The sequence below is a fragment of the Chiloscyllium plagiosum genome, chromosome 18, assembly GCF_004010195.1.
Source record: "Chiloscyllium plagiosum isolate BGI_BamShark_2017 chromosome 18, ASM401019v2, whole genome shotgun sequence".
NCBI classification, from domain to species: Eukaryota; Metazoa; Chordata; class Chondrichthyes; order Orectolobiformes; family Hemiscylliidae; genus Chiloscyllium; species Chiloscyllium plagiosum.
In genome coordinates this window covers 54,527,503-54,549,590 of record NC_057727.1, presented here as the reverse complement: position 1 = coordinate 54,549,590, position 22,088 = coordinate 54,527,503, and the positions used below count along the sequence as shown (strand labels likewise).

At 39.3% G+C, this 22,088-nt stretch overlaps 1 protein-coding gene across 1 annotated transcript in view; it reads right to left on the bottom strand.

Annotated features, from left to right (window-relative positions):
• Positions 1 to 22,088, bottom strand: part of LOC122559103 (protein bassoon-like) — a 505,982-nt gene that overhangs the window by 135,247 nt on the left and 348,647 nt on the right. Inside the window, exons 9-11 of the mRNA XM_043708396.1 lie at positions 16,834 to 16,932; positions 11,360 to 11,415; positions 6,601 to 6,706 (exon numbers count right to left, since the gene is read on the bottom strand). Of these exons, the coding sequence (XP_043564331.1) occupies positions 11,375 to 11,415; positions 16,834 to 16,932 (140 nt within the window). The 3' untranslated portion in view covers positions 6,601 to 6,706; positions 11,360 to 11,374. The remainder of the gene's footprint in view (positions 1 to 6,600; positions 6,707 to 11,359; positions 11,416 to 16,833; positions 16,933 to 22,088) is intronic.

The window sequence follows — 22,088 nt, the reverse complement described above, 5'->3', positions numbered from 1 at the left end:
TGAGAAGATTCATGAAAACGATGTGGAAAATATCATGGAAAAGCAAGTTGAAAAAAATTCTAGAATTGTAGCATGAGGGTGCATTTGGGACATTGGGACACAAGAAACAGTGAGGTCTGGTTTTTAAGAGTGTCAAACATATAAAGGACTTTTTTTCCTGCCTCATTGTCAAAATACAAGTGGGTTGTCAACAGTGAGGACTGGAAACAAAAAATGCTGGAAACCACACAGGTCAGGCAGCATCCGTGGAGAGACAGCAACCTAATGTTTTGAGGCTAGATGGCACTTTATCAGAGCCGAACACTATCAACATGGAGATCGAAAATTAAAGCATGAGTATTGAAATCAACAGTCCATGTCACAGGAGTCCAGAACAAAGTGGGTTAGCTCTGCTACCTCAGAGCGCCAGGGACCCGGGTTCGATTCCACCCTTGGGTGACTGTTGGTGTGGAGTTTGCATGTTCTCCCTGCATCCGCACGGATTTTCTCCGGGTGATCAGGTTTCCTTCTGCAATCAAAAATGTGTAGGTGGATTGGCCATGCTAAATTGTCCTGCAATGTCCAGGGATGTGCTGGCTTAGGGGATTACCCATAGGAAATGTGGGATTATGGGGAAAGGGTGGGGGCCTGGGTCTGGCGGAGATGCTCATCGGAGGGTCAATGTAGACTCAATGGGCTGAATGTCCCCTTTCCGCATTGTAGGGATTCTATATTCTATGAATACAGAGGAAGGTCAAATAATTCCATATGTTCAGGAAAAGGGAAATATAACTTGAAAGATGCTTTTTAAACACAGCTTTTCTTTTCCTTTTTTCAGCTTTGGTGACATTCTGTTAAAGTAATTTTTTTTTTAATTTTTCCACAGCATGCAATCAAATGGGCAAGCCAAGAATAAAGCAATATCATTTAATTAATGGAGGCAGCTATGATAAAGAGCTAGGCGTCATCATTAAAAAGTTCTAACAATCCTGATGCTTCCAAATAGTGACAAAGAACAGGCTCCTGAGAGCACCAAACCACAATGAAAAAGCAGAAGAGGGCAATCTGTGTTGTGCTTATGTTGATTCAAGTAAGAATGGAATAGTAGATTCTGAAAGTTTCAATAAAAAGCAGAGGAGGCCATTAAACAAATATATACCATTAATCATTTTGATTTGTACTATGAGCTACAACTCAGAGTGCGATGGTGTCTTCATTATACTGAATGCCCTTCTCTACATAGAAATGTAGAAAACTTTCATTGAAGCTGTTTGCCAGAATAGCAATATATTTTAGAACATATTTTTGCTTGAAAAAGATTTCAGTCAAATAATTTATTTCAAAATTGAAGCTCAGGAATACAGGCTCAGACTTATTCTTCAACATAGTCATAATCTCCAGCATTATTCAGAAAAGATTAATGCATTAACATTTTTTATTGAGGTTAAACTTCTACTCAGATGCTTAATATTCAAATCAAGTATCCATCACTGCACTGAAGTTTTGCTAAAGTGTCATGCTGAAGAATAAATTAAAGCTGCAGAAAGTAAATACCCTCAACCATGTTGGCATAAATATTAAACAAATCTATGCAGAAGAAATAAAGTTGCATTTCTCTTGCCGTGTAACTATTCATCAAATCATGTCAAATTGTAATCAAATAATGTTCAACTGTAGACAAATGTGGCAGCAAATTTGGATGATTCACACAATGGGAAGCAGCAAATGAACAAATGGGCATTAGTTTTAGCAGGTTTGTAGATCAGAAGATAATGAGTATATTCCCTGTTCTTCAAATGGTGGCATTAGATATTTTAAAATACAGAGAATATAGGTAGGGTTTATTGTCTCATATGAATGAAAGCATCTTGTAGTAATGCAATAATTTTTATTTACATTGGACTTTTAACGTATTAAGCATCTGAAATGTGCTTCACAGAAAAGATAAATAAATAAGGGTAAAAAAGTTATCCACATGAACTGTCAACCGTTTTCCTTTCCACAAATGTTGTTTGACCTGCTTGATATTGTGAGTATTGTCTGTTTTACTTTAAACCAATTTTGACACTGAGCCAAATAGGAACATATCAAGACAAATGACAAAAACATGGTCAATGAAGTAACATCTTAAAGGTGGCAAATGAGATAGAGAGGGGTTGGGAGAAAATTGATGGATCGACTGCTGAAGATACAACTGTTCAGAGTCATTATTTGCAAAGAATGAAAATCAGAACCTCACAAGAGGTTAGAATTGGAAGCATGTAGAGATGTTGGAGGGTTGTACTCCTCCAATATTGCAGTGATGCATCAACTTCGAGTCCTGTTTTTAAGACAGCACAACTATCTGACATTCATTGATCCACTCAAGATCTGTTTAGGTCTGAACTGGAAACAAATAATTCACTGAGACTTGTGCAAGAGTCTCTTGTTTGTCTGTCCATTTTTAAACTATAGTATTCATGGTAATTGGATTAATGCAGCCTTGCTTTGTTATATTGCACCACACTGAGATCCCAAACATATTAGAGGAAGGTCAGTTGATTCCACATGGATTGGTCAAGGAAATATAACCTGTTAGTGACTGCATGCAGATGTCATACATGTAAGTTGTGAATTTGGTGTTTTGCTGGGTGTTGCACCAGGGAGTAGGGAATAGGGTTCACTCACCAAAAATAAATTATAATATGCTGTATCTAGCACTGAGGCTTTATCAGCTATCAATCTAATTGATTCGTAAGTGTTACATTTTCTTTACGTCTGTTAATAATTATATTGGTTAATAAGCTAATATGGGCTTAATCCAGATATTTAATCAATTTAGCCACAGCACTGGTGGAAGAATAATGGCAGAGATGGTATGGTTGACTTTAAGTGATACTGGGTTGGATTGAGAGAATTCAGCCAGAATTCTGCAAATTACCTTGTGTGGTTGCATATGAAATATTTGGGAGAGGAATAGAAGACTGTCAGAATATAGCTAAGTATGAATCATAGAATCATAGTATGAAAGCAGGTCACTCGACCCATGGAGTCCTCTGAACAGCAATCCTTCCCTACCCTATCCCTATAACCCAGCATTTCCCATGCTAATCTACACATCCCTGGACAATCTGGCCAATTTAGCATGGCCAGTCCACCTGACCTGCACATTTTTGGACTGTGGGAGAAACTGGAGCACACAGAGGAAACCCATGCAGACACGGGGAGAGTTTGCAAACTCCGGATAGACAGTCATCTGAAGGTGGCACTATGAGTGCTGACAACTAAGTCACTGTGCTGCCCCAATATCTGCAATTTATTGAGAACAGTTCAAGACAGCCAGAAACATGAGTTGGGTTGTGCGGGTGGGTAAAGTTTTATTTTCAGTTTAATTTCAGACAGAGTCATATGTCTGACACCCAAGGGCTTTCAATTTATCTTTGGGTTGATTCTGGAGTCTGATTTTAACATGTGTAGAAAAAGAGCTGTGATCAATGCTGCATCCATAAACTCTCAACTTTATCTGTGAGAAAAACTTGTAAATGCAACGCCACAGGCTGAAGAATTTTAATTTTTTTCAAATATGCTTTGGATAGAAGGAAATTATTTCCTCCAAATTTAAAAATTGCAAATGATCAATTTGAACCATTAGAATCCCTACATATTGCATAGGAAATTATACAAAAATGCAGATATCAAACTGATGCACTTTGGTGTAACTAATGGTCTATCCTCAACCTAGCGAATTTAATGCATTTGAGTAATTAATCAACTGTATGGTTAAATCAATATTCTATATCAGTTCTTTCTCGTTAATCTCTGAATAGCATTAAACCAAGATTTTTCTGTCAAGCTAACTTAATAACTTACACAGCTGTAGTTACATGTAGAAAGTTACTGTTGATTGGCTTTTCCAAATCAGTCAGCTATCATACTAATAGAGCAGAACTGCCCATAGGAAAATGGAATTTCAGGTTGAACTATAGATTTAGGCAGTTTCATTATAGCTAATTGTACCCTGTGAATTATATTTTATCCTAGGAGCATGGGAATAAGAATAGACCATTCAGCCTCTTGAGCCTGTTCAGTGGGATCATGGGTTGATCTGCGACCTGACTCCATATACCTATCCTTGGCTCATATCACTTTATACCTTTGCTTTAACAAAAGTTTATCTATCTCAGACTTAAAACTAACAACAGATATGTCATCAACTGCGATTTGTGGGAGACAGTGCCCAACCTCTACCAACCTTTGTGTGCAGAATTGCTTCCTAATATGTCTCCTGAACAGTCCAGATTGTGGCCCTGATTCTAGAATCCATACAGTTTAAATAGTTTATCTTTACCTAATTTTTCCTTGTTATTATCTTTAATATGTCGATCATATCACCTCTTAACCTTCTAAATTCTAGAGGAAACAGACCTAATTTGTATAATTTCGACACATGACTTAACCCCTGACGTCCAAGTATTCTAGAAAACCTATGTTGTACATCCTCCAAGACCAATACATCTTTGTTAAGATATCCTGGTTTATTAGCAGAGATGTTTGCCTCGGAATAAAGGGAGGCAAGTCATTATTCCATGTCCACGTGCATTAATCTTTTGAAGAATGATAAAAACACATGAAAAGTAACAATTTTAAAAGAGACAGATTCAGACAATTTTCTACAATTGTAATTGACCAGAATGTTAGAATTTTCTTAATGTATCTGATAGTGAGCTCTTCAGACCACAAAAGAAGGAAAATCCATTGTCTATTGAATCTGCTCCATCAGAGAAGGTATCTCGCCTGGGTTGTTCTCCAACTACTCTTCACTAAATCAAGAATCTCTGCATTTTCAATCCAAACTCTACAGCAAAGACTATATTCATTCTGGTAAGAGCCCATATTTAATCTGTGTGGATTGCCATCCACAAAATATTAACTCTACTGTAATATTTTCCACATGCCTGGATGAGAACAGCTTCAACAACACCCAAGGGTGCTTAACACCATCCAGGAAATTAGGTTGGTGCCTCATCTACCATCGGAGCACCATTGCTGTCTTTGCCAGCAATGCCCACAAACAGTGAATGAATAAAAATCCGTACTTCAAAAATGTTCAGCTTTAGGTTTCATCAGCTCAGTAACATATCCCCAGCTTTCATCTCTTTTTCAGCATTAATAATTTTCTTAAGAGATGCAAACATTTCCCTTTTTAATCCATCATTTTCTATGATATTTTAAGAAACTTCAGTTGTATGTTAATAACCCCATTACCAAAGATGAGACATATTCACCACTTTAGTGGATACTGAGTTAAGATATGTGCCATTATCTTAGAACCTTTTTGAGCTGTGAATATTTCTCCATGTCTTGGGATGAAAGATGGCGGAAATATTTCAAGTATGGCATCATAACTATTTGTGAAAGAAGAGTTATTAATTCCTTTGACTTTCATCCCACAGATCTGCATAAACAGTAAGGTACTGGGTGTGGTATTTCACTGTTGTATTTTCCATTTCATACAGAATGAAGACAGAAGCTTCTTGGACTTTTTTTTAAATAGAGGTTTATTTGCTAGTATGAAAAGCCATTGGGTTGGAAATTTCTAGCCAGTAGGCTCTCTGTGGAGACAAACAGGAGGCTGGAAAAACACAGCAAGCTAGGTAGCATTAGGAGGTGGAGAAGTCTATGTTTTTAGATCCAAAACATCGACTTTTTCACCTCCAGATGCTGCCTGGCTTGCTGTGTTCTTCCAGCCTCCTGCTTGTCTACTTTGGATTCCAGCATCTGCAGTTTTCTTTGTTGCTAACCGTGGTGACAACAGCAGCAAGTGTGGTTTCATAGCAAATAGCAGTAATGTGGCTTTAGAAAAAGCAAGCGATTAGAGACCATTGGACTATAGTGTTTTAGAGAATATGTAGGTAATTTATGCTTCAGAATCCAAGGAGGTCTTGAAATCTTTGGTGCAAATTTATTCTAAATTTCTCATTATTTGGTAATGCAGTTATTAAGGAAACGACAAAATATGTAGGCATAGTGTATTTAATGGAACATTGCGTATGAATGAATAATTGTTATTTATTTTCCTGTTTTCCTCCAAAAAATACCGATCAGTTATGTGGTACTACAACAAGAGCAATGGACTTCAAGAGCATAACAGTGCTTTGCAGTTTACAACCTGCCTTTGCAAATCTGTACAGAAATTCAATCATGTGTGTATCTGTGGCTGTCATATGAAAGATTGCAAGAAGACTGTCATTTCAGATTTAAAGCCTAATATTTTCATATGCACAGTTCATTAACTATAACTGCAAATCATTAAAAGATTTCATTATAATGGTTATTTACGAACATTATGGTTCTAAATAAAAGTGCATTATTACAATTATGACAGTTAAACCTTCTGTGCTCAGTTCAGAACAATTCACAGCTCACGATATGTTTTATACTTATAATTTGCATGCCTGCTAACTCTTTGAAAAGCTAACAAAATGCAATCACTTCAACATTATGGTTTGCCCTAAATGGCTGCAGATTTATTCAGTGTTGGCAGTCCTGTTAATAACAAGCAGATATTCTCTGCATAATTATTTGTTCGCAAATCAGGAAGAGGAAAAGAAACACCTATCCTATATGGTTTCAGCTACTCACCGAGTTACACAGAGTCCCGTGTTGTTATGTTTTTTGTTGAATGTATTCTGATTCTTCATAGGTTTTTTCTGTAGTTGCACCTTTCTCCACTCCCACATCAGGTTTCCTGTAACCAACCAGAAGACATTCAAAACCTAAATAAGTATTAAAATGCAATATCAACCACTGACAATTAAAGGCAATAAAATGCACACTTCCAACACACTGCATTTTCACAGGAACAAATTATTTGGAAATCTTGGAGTTAAGAATGAAACATGAATATCTAAAATGCAGAATGATATTGTTACGCTTTCTGGTGAGTTATTTTTGAGGCTAAAAACCAACTTAATGCACAGAAAACATGGCCCACCTAGAGTTGCTGGACCATCAGAAATGAGCAGCTCTTTTGAAATCAGTGCCGCTGGGGAGGTAGTGCCTGCCTATAATGACTCTCATTGGAGGTTCAGGATCAAGGGGCAATCCAGGCCTCAGGTAGGCAATGTCAGGAGAGGTTTCAGAGGGTGGGGGAGGTTGTGAGAGTGATATATGAGGGTTAAACAGTGAGGGTCAGAGTGCAGAGCTTGCAAGAAGGAAGGAGGAGGACGACGGCACACGGCTATCTACATCAATGGAGCTGAGGAGCAAAAGATTGGGAGCGTCAAGTTCCTGGGAGTGTCGATAACCAACAATCTATCCTGGACCTCCATCGTAGATGCAATGATCAAAGCGGCACAACAACGTTTCTTCTTTCTCAGGAGGCTTAGGAAATTCAGCATGTCCATAAGGACCTTCACTAACTTTTACAGATGATCTATAAAAAGCATTCTATCTGGGTGCAAAACAGCTTGGTACAGCAACTGCTCTGCCCTGGACCATACGAAACTACAGAAAGTTGTGTGAACAGTCCAGACTATCATGGAAGCCAACCTACTATCAATGAACTCCATCTAGACTTCTTGTTGCCATGGAAAGGCTGCCAACATCATCAAAGCCAACCCCTCATCCCAGTAATACGCTCTTACAACAGCTTCCTTCAGGCAGAAGACACAGAAGCTTGAACACATGTACTAACAGATTCAAGAACAGCTTCTTTCCTGCAGTTACTAGACTGCTGAATGGGCCTGTTTAATTTCAAATCTAATGTTCACCTTGCCTTCATACAGCTCCTGTGCAGCTGTAACCTTGTATGTCTTACTCTGTCTAAATACCTTATGATCTGTATGGCTTTGTTTGTTATGATCTGTCTGTACTGCTCACAAATCAAAACTTTTCACTGCACTTAAGTACATGTGACAATAATATAGAGTCATAGAGATGTACAGCATGGAAACAGACCCTTTGGTCCAACCCATCTATGCCGACCAGATGTCACAACCCAATCTCGTCTCACCTGCCAGCACCCAGCCTATATCCCTCCAAACCTTTCCTAATCATATACCCATCCAAATGCCTCTTAAATGTTGCAATTGTACCAGCCTCCACCACTTCCTCTGACAGCTCATTCCATACATGTACCGCCCTCTGTGTGAAAAACTTGCCCCTTAGGTCTCTTTTATATCTTTCCCCTCTCACCCAAATGCCTTCTTCACTATCCTATCTACCTGCAACTCCACTTTCAAGGAGCTATGAACCTGCACTCCAAGGTCTCTTTGTTCAGCAACATTCCCTAGGACCTTACCATTAAGTGTATAAGTCCTGCTAAGAATGCTTTCCCAAAAAGCTGCACCTCGCATTTATCTGAATTAAACTCCATTTTCCACTTCTCAGCCCATTGGCCCATCTGGTCCAGATCTTGTTATAATATGAGGTAACCCTCTTCGCTGTCCACTACACCTCCAATTTTGGTGTCATCTGCAAACTAACTAACTATATCTCTTATGCTCGCATCCAAATCATTTATGTAAATGGATAAAATAGAGGACCCAGCACGAATCCTTGTGGCACTCCACTGGTGACAGGCCTCCAGTCTGAAAAACAACCTTCCACCACCACCCTCTGTCTTCTACCTTTGAGCCAGTTCTGTTTCCAAATGGCTGTATTCCATGAGATCTAACCTTGCTAACCAGTCTCCCATGGGGAACCTTGTCAAATGCCTTACTGAAGTTTATATAAATCAAATCAAATCAGAGTGTGGTTCTCAGCAGGGGCCCCCTTCCCAATGTTGTGCTGTTTATCAGGTACTGAATGCTTTTGAACATGGAACTCATTCTTCCTACCACCTCCTGGTTGATGACAAGCAGGCCACACAGTTTAACCCATCATGCACAATGCGTCTTAAGAAGCCCATTTGCTACTGAGTTCATACCAGCAATGACAGGACGAGATTGTTCAAGTCATAACTAATTGACCGAGGTCTCAACTGATGATGGGGTGGAAAATCTGACAATAGGCCTTCCCAACCTACTGCGAATCCTCTTACAAGGATGCCTTCCTTGAAGAAGCTCTCTGCCTCTCTCTACAAAGATTTCAGTGAGTCCCTCTCTCACTGCACCTGCAGTCTTCTTCTTGACCTCTCCGCCTCCATCCTACTCCGACCTATCACCCTCACCTTGACCTCTTTCCACCTATCACATTTCCAACGCCCCTCCTCCAAGTCCCTCCTCCCTACCTTTTATCTTCTCCTGCTGAACACTCTCTGCTCATTCCTGAAGAAGGGCCTGTGCCCGAAACGTCGAATCTCCTGTTCCCTGGATGCTGCCTGACCTGCTGTGCTGTTCCAGCAATAAAGTTTCAACTTCAATAGGCCTTCCCACCCTTAGTTTCATCCTGACAATGCTGTGAAGATGGCAGGACTCAGCTAAGTCACTATTGAAATCAATTAAATGCCCACCTCAATTCCCAACACACCATGAAATAGGCTTTAAAAAATCCAATAGCCTGTGTCTGAAAAGAAAATGCCATTGTTTTGTTATTTTGCTGTAAGTTTTGGAGAAGCTAAGACTGTAATGAATGTCAACTAGAAGATAGCCATTGTCCACAAAGGATCTGTGTCCATTAAAGAAAGACACTAGGTTGCATGTAGGTTAAGGGACACCACTCTGCAAGGCAAGGAGAATGCAAGCCTTCCTGAATCATCGAGCTCGTATGGGGATCAAACCTGCCTGTAATGCCATTCTGCATCACACACTGGCCACTTAGCCAACTGACCGACACAAACATCTTATATCAATTGCTGCTGCTCATTTAATAGTTACTGAATTTGACAACTCATAGATTAAGTCAAGATCATAAAATCATTTAATCCTGACAGTGCAGGCAGAGGCCCATCAAGTCTGCATCGATCCTCTGAAGAGCATCCCACCCTGACCCACCGCATCCCCATAAACCAACACTGAACATGGCTAATCCACACAGCCTATACTTCCCTTGGACACAACAGTGCAATTTAGCATGGCCAATCCACCAAACCTATACATTGTGAGAGGAAACCAGAGCACCCAACAGAAATCCATGTAGACACAGGTAGAACATGCAAACTCAACACCAGAATTAAACCTGGGTGCCTGGCGCTGAGACAGCACTGCCAACCACTGTGCCACTTAAATCTTCTGAAGTGGTTATTCTGTAGCATGTTTAAATTTTAATTCTTTAAATTGAAATAATGTTTTCTGTTCCTGGTAGTATCGGCAAGTCTCCCTTTGCACTCAGTTCCTTGCTAGACTGAAGAGTCCATTGTTTTCTATTCTTTGCTGATAATTTATTCCCTTCATCTCCACTTCTGGGACCTCTTTCTCTTTACATTCTGCTGACCAGAACAGAATGTTTATGGGGGAGCCTGACAAGGGCAATGCACAGAATTTGATGGTGCAACTCAGCATTCCTTGTGCCTTATTGCAGTGATTATTAGCGGTGCAAAATAGCCAATGCGCATGTGCAGATGTGGCCAGTGATGCCACCTGGTTATAACAGCAGATGCCATAGGAAACATCCAGCCACGTCAATGATGTCACCACACATTCTGCATGTATATGGCGCTGATATGGGGTCGTGGAGATGAGACCGAGGCTTGTGTACCAGCAAGAGAGGGGCAAGGGGAGGCCTGTACCAAGACACAGCCTCCTGTGTTGATGGGAAGGGAGACAGACATTTTGTTGTCATGTTTGTTTTACATCCAGGCAGTGTCACCTTTAGACAGGCGGCTGCTTTTTGTCGCTTGAGAATGACATTGTTTTTTTACTCTGCTGTGCATTCATTTGAAACTCAGCCTTGCTTTAATAATAATGTCCTTTATTTAAAATGAATTGACACAGTCAATATTGAATCTGCTTCAGACTGTTGTCAAGGTTTTCTCTACTGACTCTATTCATTAGGAGTTTACCTCATACTCTTATTCCAATATATAAAATCTTGTATGGAACTACATTTATTTGCATTTTCTACTGTTCTGCCCATTTCCAAATATTGTCTAGTTTCTTGATCTTCTTCCAATTGCACACTCCACTCCTTTCATCCAAATCATGAAGTGTAATCGATGAATCAATTTCTGAATCCAGATTATTAGTTACAGATCAGACACATGGAGAAAGGCATTAAAAGGCAGAATGCCTCATGAAATTCTATCTCAGCCGATTCACTGCGTTCAGAAGATCAGGATAAAGGGACTAAAATAAAAATGATAAGTTGAAATTTATTCTTTTCCAAACATCGTTCTGAAGCATAGCAGACTGCATTCCTAAAATAAATTGCATTATAAAGGTTATGAACATGATTATGGGTGAAACAACATGGAACTTTCATTGAGCCGTTCACCTCCTTGCAACAAACACATTGTACATACCTTACAGCAGCACGATCACCAAAACGAAGTTAACTTACGGCCAAAAGAAGCAATGCCTGTAGAAAGATTTAAAAATACAAGTTTGAGCTTTCTCCTCATTCAATCACAAGCTGCAGTAGCTGAAGAACAGTTGGTATTAAAACTGGAAGAAGTTCAACACAATAATTAAGACATTTCAGCCTACTCTGACATTATAATTATCCCCATGTCACCTCAATCAAAAGAGAAAATCATGCAAGGTTTGATGTGTTCTATAAGCTGGAAAGAGCATTATGATTAACAATTCATAAATGAAATAATCTGATAATGATTTGGAAAGTAGAAAAAAATAAGTTGCATTTTAAACCAATTTTTTTTTACTCTTTGTATCACAGACATACCATATTTTTATAATCAAGCACATATGCTCTCATAAATCATCATATAGTGAATATATTATGAGGGATAAATACAAGACACCAGGTAATTCCTCTGATTTTTCTTCACAACAGATTTGTGGGATTTTACTGCCCACTGGAGAGGAAAAACAATTTAATGTCTCGTCTGAAAAACAATACCATCAGCTCTGGCTCAACTGGACATACTTGGGTCTGAGTCAGAAGGTGTTGGTTTTAAGTCACATTCCTGCATTTGAGCATCAAATCTAAGCTGACACTTCAGTGCAAAACATGAACAAATACAAATTGTTGGAGGTACCACCTTTTGGATGGGACATTAAACTGAGGTCTCAGCTGCTCTCTCATGTTGATACAAAAGCTCCTATGGTACTTTTTTACAAAGAGGAGCAGAGTGCTAGATTATATGATCATTATATTCTCCTGTTCCCTGGATGCTGCCTGACCTGCTGCGCTTTTCCAGCAACACATTTCCAGCTCTGATCTCCAGCATCTGCAGACCTCACTTTCTCCTATATGATCATTATAACATTGCTGGTCAAGGGAACCTGTTGTGTGCCAATCATGGTCCTACATTACAATCGTGACTGTATTTGAAAAATGCATGATTGGTTGTAACGTGCCTTCAGTGGTAATAAAAAAAGTGATATACAATTTTTTTTTAAAGAAAGGATCCATGCTTCCTGAAATTTCTAGTGTTACAATTAACAAACATGATTCTTAGCCTGGGCTGAGATTTTTTAGTTTAAGCAAAACTTTTCATTGTTGACTAGCAACTTGGCATCCAAGTTGAAATATATGTTACTAGAATTCCTATGTCAAAACAAACAATACAGGAAAGCTGGTATAACTCCAAGGAGTTCACCGGTTTCTGCAAAAAAGGTTTTTGATGTCAGACAGGCCACACTTAAGTGTTTAGCATGGTAAGGGATACAAGTGCTTGGATGTAGAATACTTTCAATGGCACTGTCAAAAGCTAAGCGCTTTCAATTCTGTTGCATTGGTGTTTTTCAACAATGCTTTGTCAGAACAACCTCTGACTCTACTAATAGCAGCTTGCAGATGGAGATTGACAATTACTGACATAGAATGTTTTGTACTGTGTATTCAGGCACTTACTTCACTTGTGTACTCCTCAGCCAAACCAATCAACGACTCACCTCACAAGTTGCCTAGATCTGAATTTATGCTACTCAACACGATAGTTTTTTTTATTTTCCTGAATTCTATATTCTTTTGTTGGAATTTGACAGTTTTGGCACTAAAAGCTTGTTTCCTCTGGCCTGGGAATCTGGAGCACAACCTCAGGATGAGTGTTCAATAACATAGGGCTGGAATTAAAAATTCACACTCAGGGGATTGTGAATCTTTGGAATTCTCTTCTCAGAAGGTTTTGGATGCTTCTTTATTTAAGATATTCAAAATTCAGGTGGACAGGTTTTTAACATCCGAGAATCAAGTGAGGGGAGAGGGAATTAAGGCAGAAGATCAGTCATGATTAAATATTCTCTAGGTGGCATATGGTCAACTCCTGCTCTTATTTCTGATAAGAATTTCAAGCTCACTCAATCTGAACATAATCTTTATGATAATTTCATGACTGATTTATATTTTAACGTCTTTGTGCAATTTTAGCTTCAGATCAAAAATTCCCAGAAGGTAGTAGAAATTGAGTAAAGCTATTTCAGTATTTCAAAATCCACACACTTTCATCAAGTAGTAAAATTATAGTAATTTATTTCCAGTAATTCCTCCCATTATTGGAATTAGCTCCTTTGGAGAAGTAAGGGTTAACAAGGAAATATGCAGCAAGTAATTGAAGACATGTGCAGAATATCTCTGGGCACCAAGCAAAAAGGTTTAAATACAGGAATTATTAGTGAGAACTTAATTACTTTCATTCTTAATCATTAACTTAGGAGCGTAACTGTTATTAAGGAAGCAGAGACGTCTTTTTAATTTTTCTTAGAATCATAGAATCTCTACAATGTGGAAGCAGGCCATTCGGTCCACCGGGTTCACAATGACACTCCGAAGAGTATCCTACCCAGACCCACACTGCTACCCTATCCCTTCATTTCCCATTGCTAATGCACCTAGCCTGCACATCCCTGAACCCAATGGATAATTTAGCATGGGGCAATCCACCCAACCTGCACATCCTTAGATTATGGGAGGAAACTGGAGGACACGGAGGAAACCCACACAGACACAGGGAGAATGTATAAAATCCACACAGTCACCTGTGAATGGTATCGAACCAAAGTCCCTGGTACTGAGAGGCAGCTGAGCCACCGTTTCTTATTACTTTCACTTTTTTAATAGACCATGGTGCTTTTTCCCCATGCTCTTCATTTGTAATGATTAATCATAAATTGTCGACAATAAATTCCTTTATGGATAAGATCAGAGGTATGGTTGATTCATGCATTCAGACCTGGGAGTGATACATGCAATACACACATAAACATAAAAGGAAAGAGATTGTTTTTAAGAGCAACTTATAAATCAAAGATATTGGCATTAGTTTGCAAGTTTTTGTCTCTGAGCCCTGGAAGTCAATTCCAGTGAAGGTTCTTTTTCTCCGACATTTGTAGTCAGGTGGGTGAAATTGGCTGAAGTTTCAGAATTCACTTTGAAGTTGATGGAAGTGCAGCAAAAAGATGTTGCTGTACAGACTCTTCAATAAAAGACTCTTCAGCTCTTCTGGAGACTAGGTTTCAAATTAGATTTACTAGAGACGGCTAAACCTGGTGTCTGGCTGTAGTGTCACCAGTTAGGTTCTTAACATAATGACATAATGTTAGCAGCAAACTTCTTTCAACTGGGCTGAAGCAAGGATTCAGAAGATGTGCAATTCAACATTTCTAGCAAAGACCAGACATTTTGGTCCTGTGACAAGGTTCTTGGATGACTAAATTTCAAATTAATGATGAATTTTCGAAATAACAATTGTTTTTTTATCTCTCTGGCTAAGACCATTGCTTCTTTGCATGACATCAGTGGTGAATTGTCAGTGCCTCATCAGGTGCAATGAGTTTTGATAGCTCCTCGTTGTTCAGAAGTGCCTGAGGGTGAATTTGTTTCAAAGGTTAATCCAAGGGGCATGGGTGTTGCTGATTCAGCCAGGATGTGTTGCCCAATGGGCAATTATGAGTCAACTGCTTTGCTGTGATCTAGAATCATATGTAGGAGAGACCAGGTAAGAACAGCAGATTTCCTTCCCTGAAGAACATTACTGAAGCAGAAGGGTTTTAAAAATGACAATTGGCTGTGGTTAAAGTGGACACCATCAGCTTTTACATCCCCAACTTATTCACCCTGACGAGAGGTCCTTCGCAATACTGGGAAGGACTCATGGGGCTCAGGTTCAAAGTACTTGCAGACTTATGCATTAAAAAGACTGTGTTTTTTATCTTGTGAGATGTACAGTGGACATGATCTTCTCCATTTGCCAGCAACAACAAAAACATAGGAAACAGTGTAAAGTTAAAAATCACACAACGCTATGTTATAGTCCAACAGGTTTATTCGGAGTGCTGCTCTTTCATCAGGCAGCACTCCGAAAGCTAGTACTTCCAAATAAACTTGTTGGAGTATAATGTGGTGTTGTGTGATTCTTAACTTTGCCCACCCCAGTCCAATACCAGCACCTTCACATCATGGAAACAGGATACACATTTTATCTTATCTTCATGGAGCTCACTAAAGCGCTGAAGTGGTAGTAAGTCAGAAACCTTTAGAATTTTTGGGAAAATTAGCTATCAACCAAAGATCTTCAATCTCACCTGCTCCTGTCAGAAGCAACTTTCAGGTGAATAAAAACTAAATGCTGTAGTTCTGTTGTGCCAACAACTCTTTTCAGACAAACACAGAATCTTAAACTAATGCACTGCAGCAATCCCTTCAATGTGTATGCTGATGGAATTCCTTATTCCAATGAGTAAATTTTCCTTATTCTCAATCTAAGTTAGCGATGCGGAGAAAGTGAGGTCTGCAGATGCTGGAGATCAGAGATGGAAATGTGTTGCTGGAAAAGCGCAGCAGGTCAGGCAGCATCTAGGGAACAGGAGAATCGACGTTTCGGGCATTAGCCCTTCTTCAGGAAGCGATGCCTCAATCATATTTTCTATCACAGGTAATAAGTTACAGATCTAACAGGCCTGATCTTAACTCTATGTAAGTGTGTGGGTATTGAATCAAAATTAACATCTTGCAAATGTTTCTGCAAAGGAGCAACAAAATGGTGCAGGATTTATTTCGAGGAGCAAATTACCGCAAATGCTGGAATCTTTACTGAAAACAAAAAGTGCTGGAGATCACAGCGGGACATCATTAACCAGTTTCTATTTTCATTCCTCACCTAAAAATGCAAGCTCTTGTTGAAATGTACTTCCACATTTGTATGCTCCTAACAGAGGTTGCTGGATAGCAACAAGGAATAAGAATCCAAGATGATTTTCTCCTTCCCCACTACCCTGATCACCGATTTAATTATTCTAACTACCAGTTCAGCTGAAATCTGCTCCTTTAAAAGACTAGCATTGATCCTACTTCCTTCAATTCTAAATGACTTTGCTTGTCATTAAATAATGCTGAAGTTAGCAACAATTCACTCCAACATTGACAATCTCACTCAGACACTCAAATGGAAAATACTGCAATGGATGCAGTGTGTGTTGCTGTCAGGAAACAGTCAACATCCTGCATCAAAATGCAATGCACCTCAGCTGACCTGTGAATGCTTCAAGCTGAGGTAGGGCCCCTTAAATGGGAAATGTACCACTCCCTTACTTTGATAAACAGAAAAAAAAGTTAAACAAGTATAAAAGTATCTTAAATAACCGATGCAGAAAAATTGACAACAACGTTACTATTAGGGATATGTTTCTTCTAAGCTGAAAATGTAAACTTGAAAGGAGAGAGAACAAGATATAAGAGCATTTCTTGGGAGTAACGCAAGAAAGTTGATTATCTAATAGGCAAAAAAATTAGGAACTTCTTCGGCATTTTAATCCATGGAAATTACAAATTAGTTTAGCTCTTCCTTCACCTTTACTTTGACCACCTTTTTCTTACCTTCAGTCAGTTTTCCAGCCTGCTCAGCTGCTCCTCCAGGTAACATTTTGGAAACAAAAGCTCCGATATCACCCTCCTTTTCTTCGCTTGGTTTGGAACCTAGTCAGAGCCAAATAAAGACTATAAATATTCGCAAATCTCATAGAAATACTGTTTGTAGTTATGTATCACCAGACTATTTGTCACTGCAGCACAATTCAACAATTTGTTCACCAAGAAATGCACATTGGGAAATATTTGGAGTAGGTGGGAAATGGAGGACTCGCTGTGAAAAGGAACAGATTAATTTTCTCTCCCCAGAACAAAGTGTGCTGAATGGGAATTAAAATTTGGCATTTCTATTCCTTGTTCTAATACTACACTGTAATTAATGAGTAGGGAGGACTTTAATTGATTAAAATGGTATGAACTTGAAGTGTGAATACCAGCAAATCCCTCAGGGTGAGACTGAGCAGTGGCAAAAAAGGAAAGAAAGCAAACCTCTACTCTAGAATTTATTAATCATGTGACACCTTGCACCATGTGCCCAAATATTTGTGGGCTAACAAAACAGCACATTCAATCACATGAAGACCATGCCATGTACTCATGACCCTGAGTAGTTGCCATAAGCTGCTCTACAATGGCTGACTGAGGAGTCCCTCTGAGTCACATGCTAACTGGAGTCCTGTAACTGATCAAACATGATGCTGAGACCCAGAGGGAGGCTCTAACTCATTTTCAGCCACAGACCCTGACAGAGCCCATCAGTATCTACACCTCCTGATCTTTGCCTACAAACAAGCCAGTTGATTTTTGGCATGCGTCAGAGGTAGACAGCAGCCAGTGTGATGATAATGAAGCCCCAGTTCTTGAAATCAGCGACTCTAGGCAGGAAGCTTGGCAACAATTCAGAGTTAAAATCTATTCTACATTATGCAGTTTAAATACTTTTCGATTTTCAATCTGCTTGCAACAGGGCTGAAGCCAGATTTACTCATCTTAAAATAGTGTACACTGCACAGATGAATTTGAATGGGCATATTGTGTTATTAAAATCATGTCTTCAGATCAAAAATGACTATTTACTGAATTGACTGAACCAGAGGATATGTTTTCTTAGGAGACCAACAACAGCAAGTGACCTGAACAGCAGTTTGCAAAGTGGCCAAATACTTACATTGCAAATTACAGATCTATCAGAAAGTGCAATGGGAAATGTACCACTTATTCCTTATTCCAATGAGTAATAAGGAATATTCAGTTTGCAGGTATCCATTTGTGGTCTGTCTGACACTGGAAAAAGAGTGTTCTTATCATGATATCCATTTGCACACTAACCAGTTAATAATTATGGTCATCCTAGGTTGAAAAGCCTGCATTCCAGCTCCATTTTTACAGTGATTAATTTAGTGATCAGTTTGGACTAGCTACTCTTCCAGGGATCATGCCATCTGTGCGTACAAGAAGAATCAGCTTTAATGAGTTGTGAATGGACTGGCCCCCAAACTCCTGACAGATATTCAGATGGGGTCTGTTTATTCAGGAGTATGCAGACTAAACCCACTTTGGACAAAATCCCTGGAAGAGTAGCTAGTCCAAACTGATCACTAAATTAATCACTGTAAAAATGGAGCTGGAATGCAGGCTTTTCAACCTAGGATGACCATAATTATTAACTGGTTAGTGTGCAAATGGATATCATGATAAGAACACTATTTTTCCAGTGTCAGAGAGACCACAAATGGATACCTGCAAACTGAATATTTGTGGGCTGACATTCTCTCTCTAGCTACTCTACGAGTGTAGACCCTGTTCGTATTTGACTAGCCAGACAGAGCAGGCAGCATTTTCAACATAAGGCAAACAGGTGTTAGCTTTCAGAGGAATGGACAGAGGTCATCCATCAAAGACATTAAAGCTGTGTCATCGAACACAGCCTGAAACAATCCAATGCGTCAACCTACAGGATCCATATAAGATTAACTTTCTTTTGGACACTCAAACAGTTTATCCTACCACAAAAACAGAAATTGCTAGTGAATCTCAGCATGTCTGGTACATCTGTGGGAAGAAAGTAGAGTTAACATTTCGAATCAGTGACTCTCCATTAGAACAGATGAAGAGCTTGACAAAGAGTTCATTCTAATGAAGAGCCATTGGACTCGAAACGTTAACTCAGCTTTCTTGCCACAAATGCTGCCAGAACTGCTGAGTTTCACCAGATTTCATTTCAGATCTCCAGCATCTGCAGTTCATTGTTTAATCCCTTCTTTGAACTTACTTCTGTGTGAGTGTCAATGTCGTGGATGCATGTCTGAGTGTGAGTTCAAGCATTTTTGATTTATTTATCTATCAGGGTGATAAACATTATTTCCTTTCCTTTTAAGAATCAAGCTGCTCGTGTCTTCTACATTCATAGCCCTCAAACAGTTAAATACTCATTAAATTGACAAGCAAATGATTTTAGAACTCCTGTGGTGGTCAACCAAGAGGTAGAAAGAGAGAGAAGCAATCTTACCACTTCTCACTTGACATTTACAATGGTCACAATCATTCTAGTAAGTTGGGTAAGATTTACTTGACAATACAATTTGACACAGACAGGTTAGTTTCAACTTTATACTACTGTAGCTTGCATACACCATGTAACATTTCATAAATGGAACTATTAACTCTCTGACAGATGACAAGGAATGCTTTTTGAGACTGCAGCAAAACAGAGGTGTTTGGAATACTCAGATCCCAATCCACTCTCATTTTAGCAGGACATTTCTCCTACACAAACTGAGAGATCAATTGAAGTGTTCATTAGCCAGTCTCCATTGGCAATACATGTTGATGAAGCAAAAACATTTAAATGACTTGGATTTCTTGACCACACAGTGGGTTAATGTTGCAAACACAACACCAATATCATAACTACTTCCTTCAAATTCTAATTCCATCAATCATCTGTACCCCCAATCCCATTACCCCTTCTCATACTAGTTGAATCAATTTGTGAAGCAGTTTTTGCCCTTTTGAAACTACCTTTTAATAGCAGCTTGTAACCACAAATACTTTTGGCACAGAGCTATTGAATTGGATTTGTACTAATAATTCTAAGTTGATGTTTCTCCTTTCTCATGCAAGCTCTGAAATTGCACACACTCCTTTCCATAGTTAAGGTCAACTGATTCATCAGAGGCTAATGATTACATGTTATCTGTGTTGTTATGTAATACATCATACTGTGTATTTCATTTCAGTTGTATTCCAGAGGGGAAAATGGAGGGCAAAATCAAAAAGACATACTCGAATGGGGAAATAATCCTCAACCATAGTAACTTGACATCACTTGTGTTCAATGGCATTCAACCAGTATCATCTGCACTCCAAAGCAGTCATTTGGCATCCCAAGTGATGATCAACCAACATCACTTGCCATTAGTTGATATCAACAGTACTCAAGTGACATTTGCAATCATTTAGGGTCATCTAATTACCTTTAATACACTCAGAAGCATTCAACTAGACTCAAAAGTGACCAGAGCTTTTTTGTATGGAAAGTTCAAGGGATCATAGCAAGAATTTGACTAAGTTTCAAATATCAGATGACATTATAAATACCATGCCATGGATTTTTATGAAATGCAGCTGACGCAATATTTATGTAAGCCACATGTAGGTTGTTTAACAATGCACAAATCACTAGGGGTGCAAAAAATGCCTCCCTTTCCCCCCATAACTGTGATTTTAAGAATTGCTTTTCCTTTCCAATGCTGACATTTTTGTCTCATTTCATCCATATCAATCAATATTCCACACACGTACAATAGCTTTAGCTATGTTGTGTAATCTTCAAATACAGTAGCTCACTGGACTCCTTCAGAATCTGACTGGCTCCATTGAGTCTAATACATATGTTAAGCATAAGCTTTATGGGTATAGTCCATATACAGGGAAGAGGCAATTATTCAGCATGGGTATTTTTAAACAAAGTTATCATAACAGGCAGGACATCAGGCCTGAGGGTGACCAGCTCTCCTGGATTTCCCAAAATTTATTGTTTCACTGCCTCATGCAAAATTCCAGTATTTCTCTGGATAGCTGCTGAGAGTATTGCTTAAAGTTTCACTTCTTGCCACTGCTGAATATGTTGGAGCATGCACAGACCAATGACAACCAAGACTCCATGCTAAAGTAAATGATGTCTAATCAGGTTCAGAGATGTGACAGAGGTCCAAGTTGTAGACCTGGGTCACCAGCAGACAGGGAGAGCTCCAGTCGATATTCTCAAGTTCCCGGTCCTGCAGCAGAAGGTCAGAGTTGCAAACATGGAAAAAGGGAATGGTGAGTTCAAAGTATGCAGGTGCTTTCCCACATCTGAATAATCAGGGCTGTGCTCTGCTTGAACACACTGACACAAGGTCTGCAGATTGATTAAAAAATAATCCATTCTTGCTTTACTGAAATGTATCAGCTCAAGGAGGAAAACAAATTTCCTCTGAAAGGGAAGGCAACTTTGAATGTGAAATAATCAGAGATCATGGGCCTGCTACAGATCATTTTTATAGGTTACAGGGGCATTTGGCATATGTTGGCCTTATTTTTAAGTATGAGACAGAGTATGTGAGAGAGAGAGAAAGATAGAGAGATGAAGAGAAACTGTGGTGTTTGGGTTCCACAAATACTAATTCTCACTCAGGTAAGGGTCGCTCTCTCTCACACTGATTGGAGTACTTTGAGTATGGTTCTCACTGGAGTACGGGTTCAACACACACAGACCCTCACTGGGGTTGAGTGTCTCTCACAGGGGATAAGGTTTAATAGACATTAGGTTGCAGGTCCCAACATGAGGGTCAGACAGGACAGATAAACAAAGTAGAGGCAGGAGATCTAAGCTGTGGTCCATGTTACAGGTGGTAGTGAAGAGTAGAAGACTAGCTGGACCTCTTGTACCACCAATGGGCAATGGAGATTGGGAAGGTCCAAGTTGTCGGTGGAGGGAGGAGGTTTGCAAGTATTCTGTGTCCAGTGGTTACAGTAACTTCAAGTCATGGCATCAGAGGTGGACTGGGGAAGACTTGGGAGCTTTCACACATTCGGGTAAGTAGCAAAATCAGCTGGGAAAGGATAAGGGAATGTGAGAGTAGAATCTGTTGGAATGGGTGGGAGGGCATGGTCATTGTGGCAGTGATGGTGTTAATGGGAGGAGGCCTAATGAATGCATTTGTGTCTAATTAATGTGCTTGATGTCTAATGATTGCATTTGGTGTCTAATGAATGCTTTC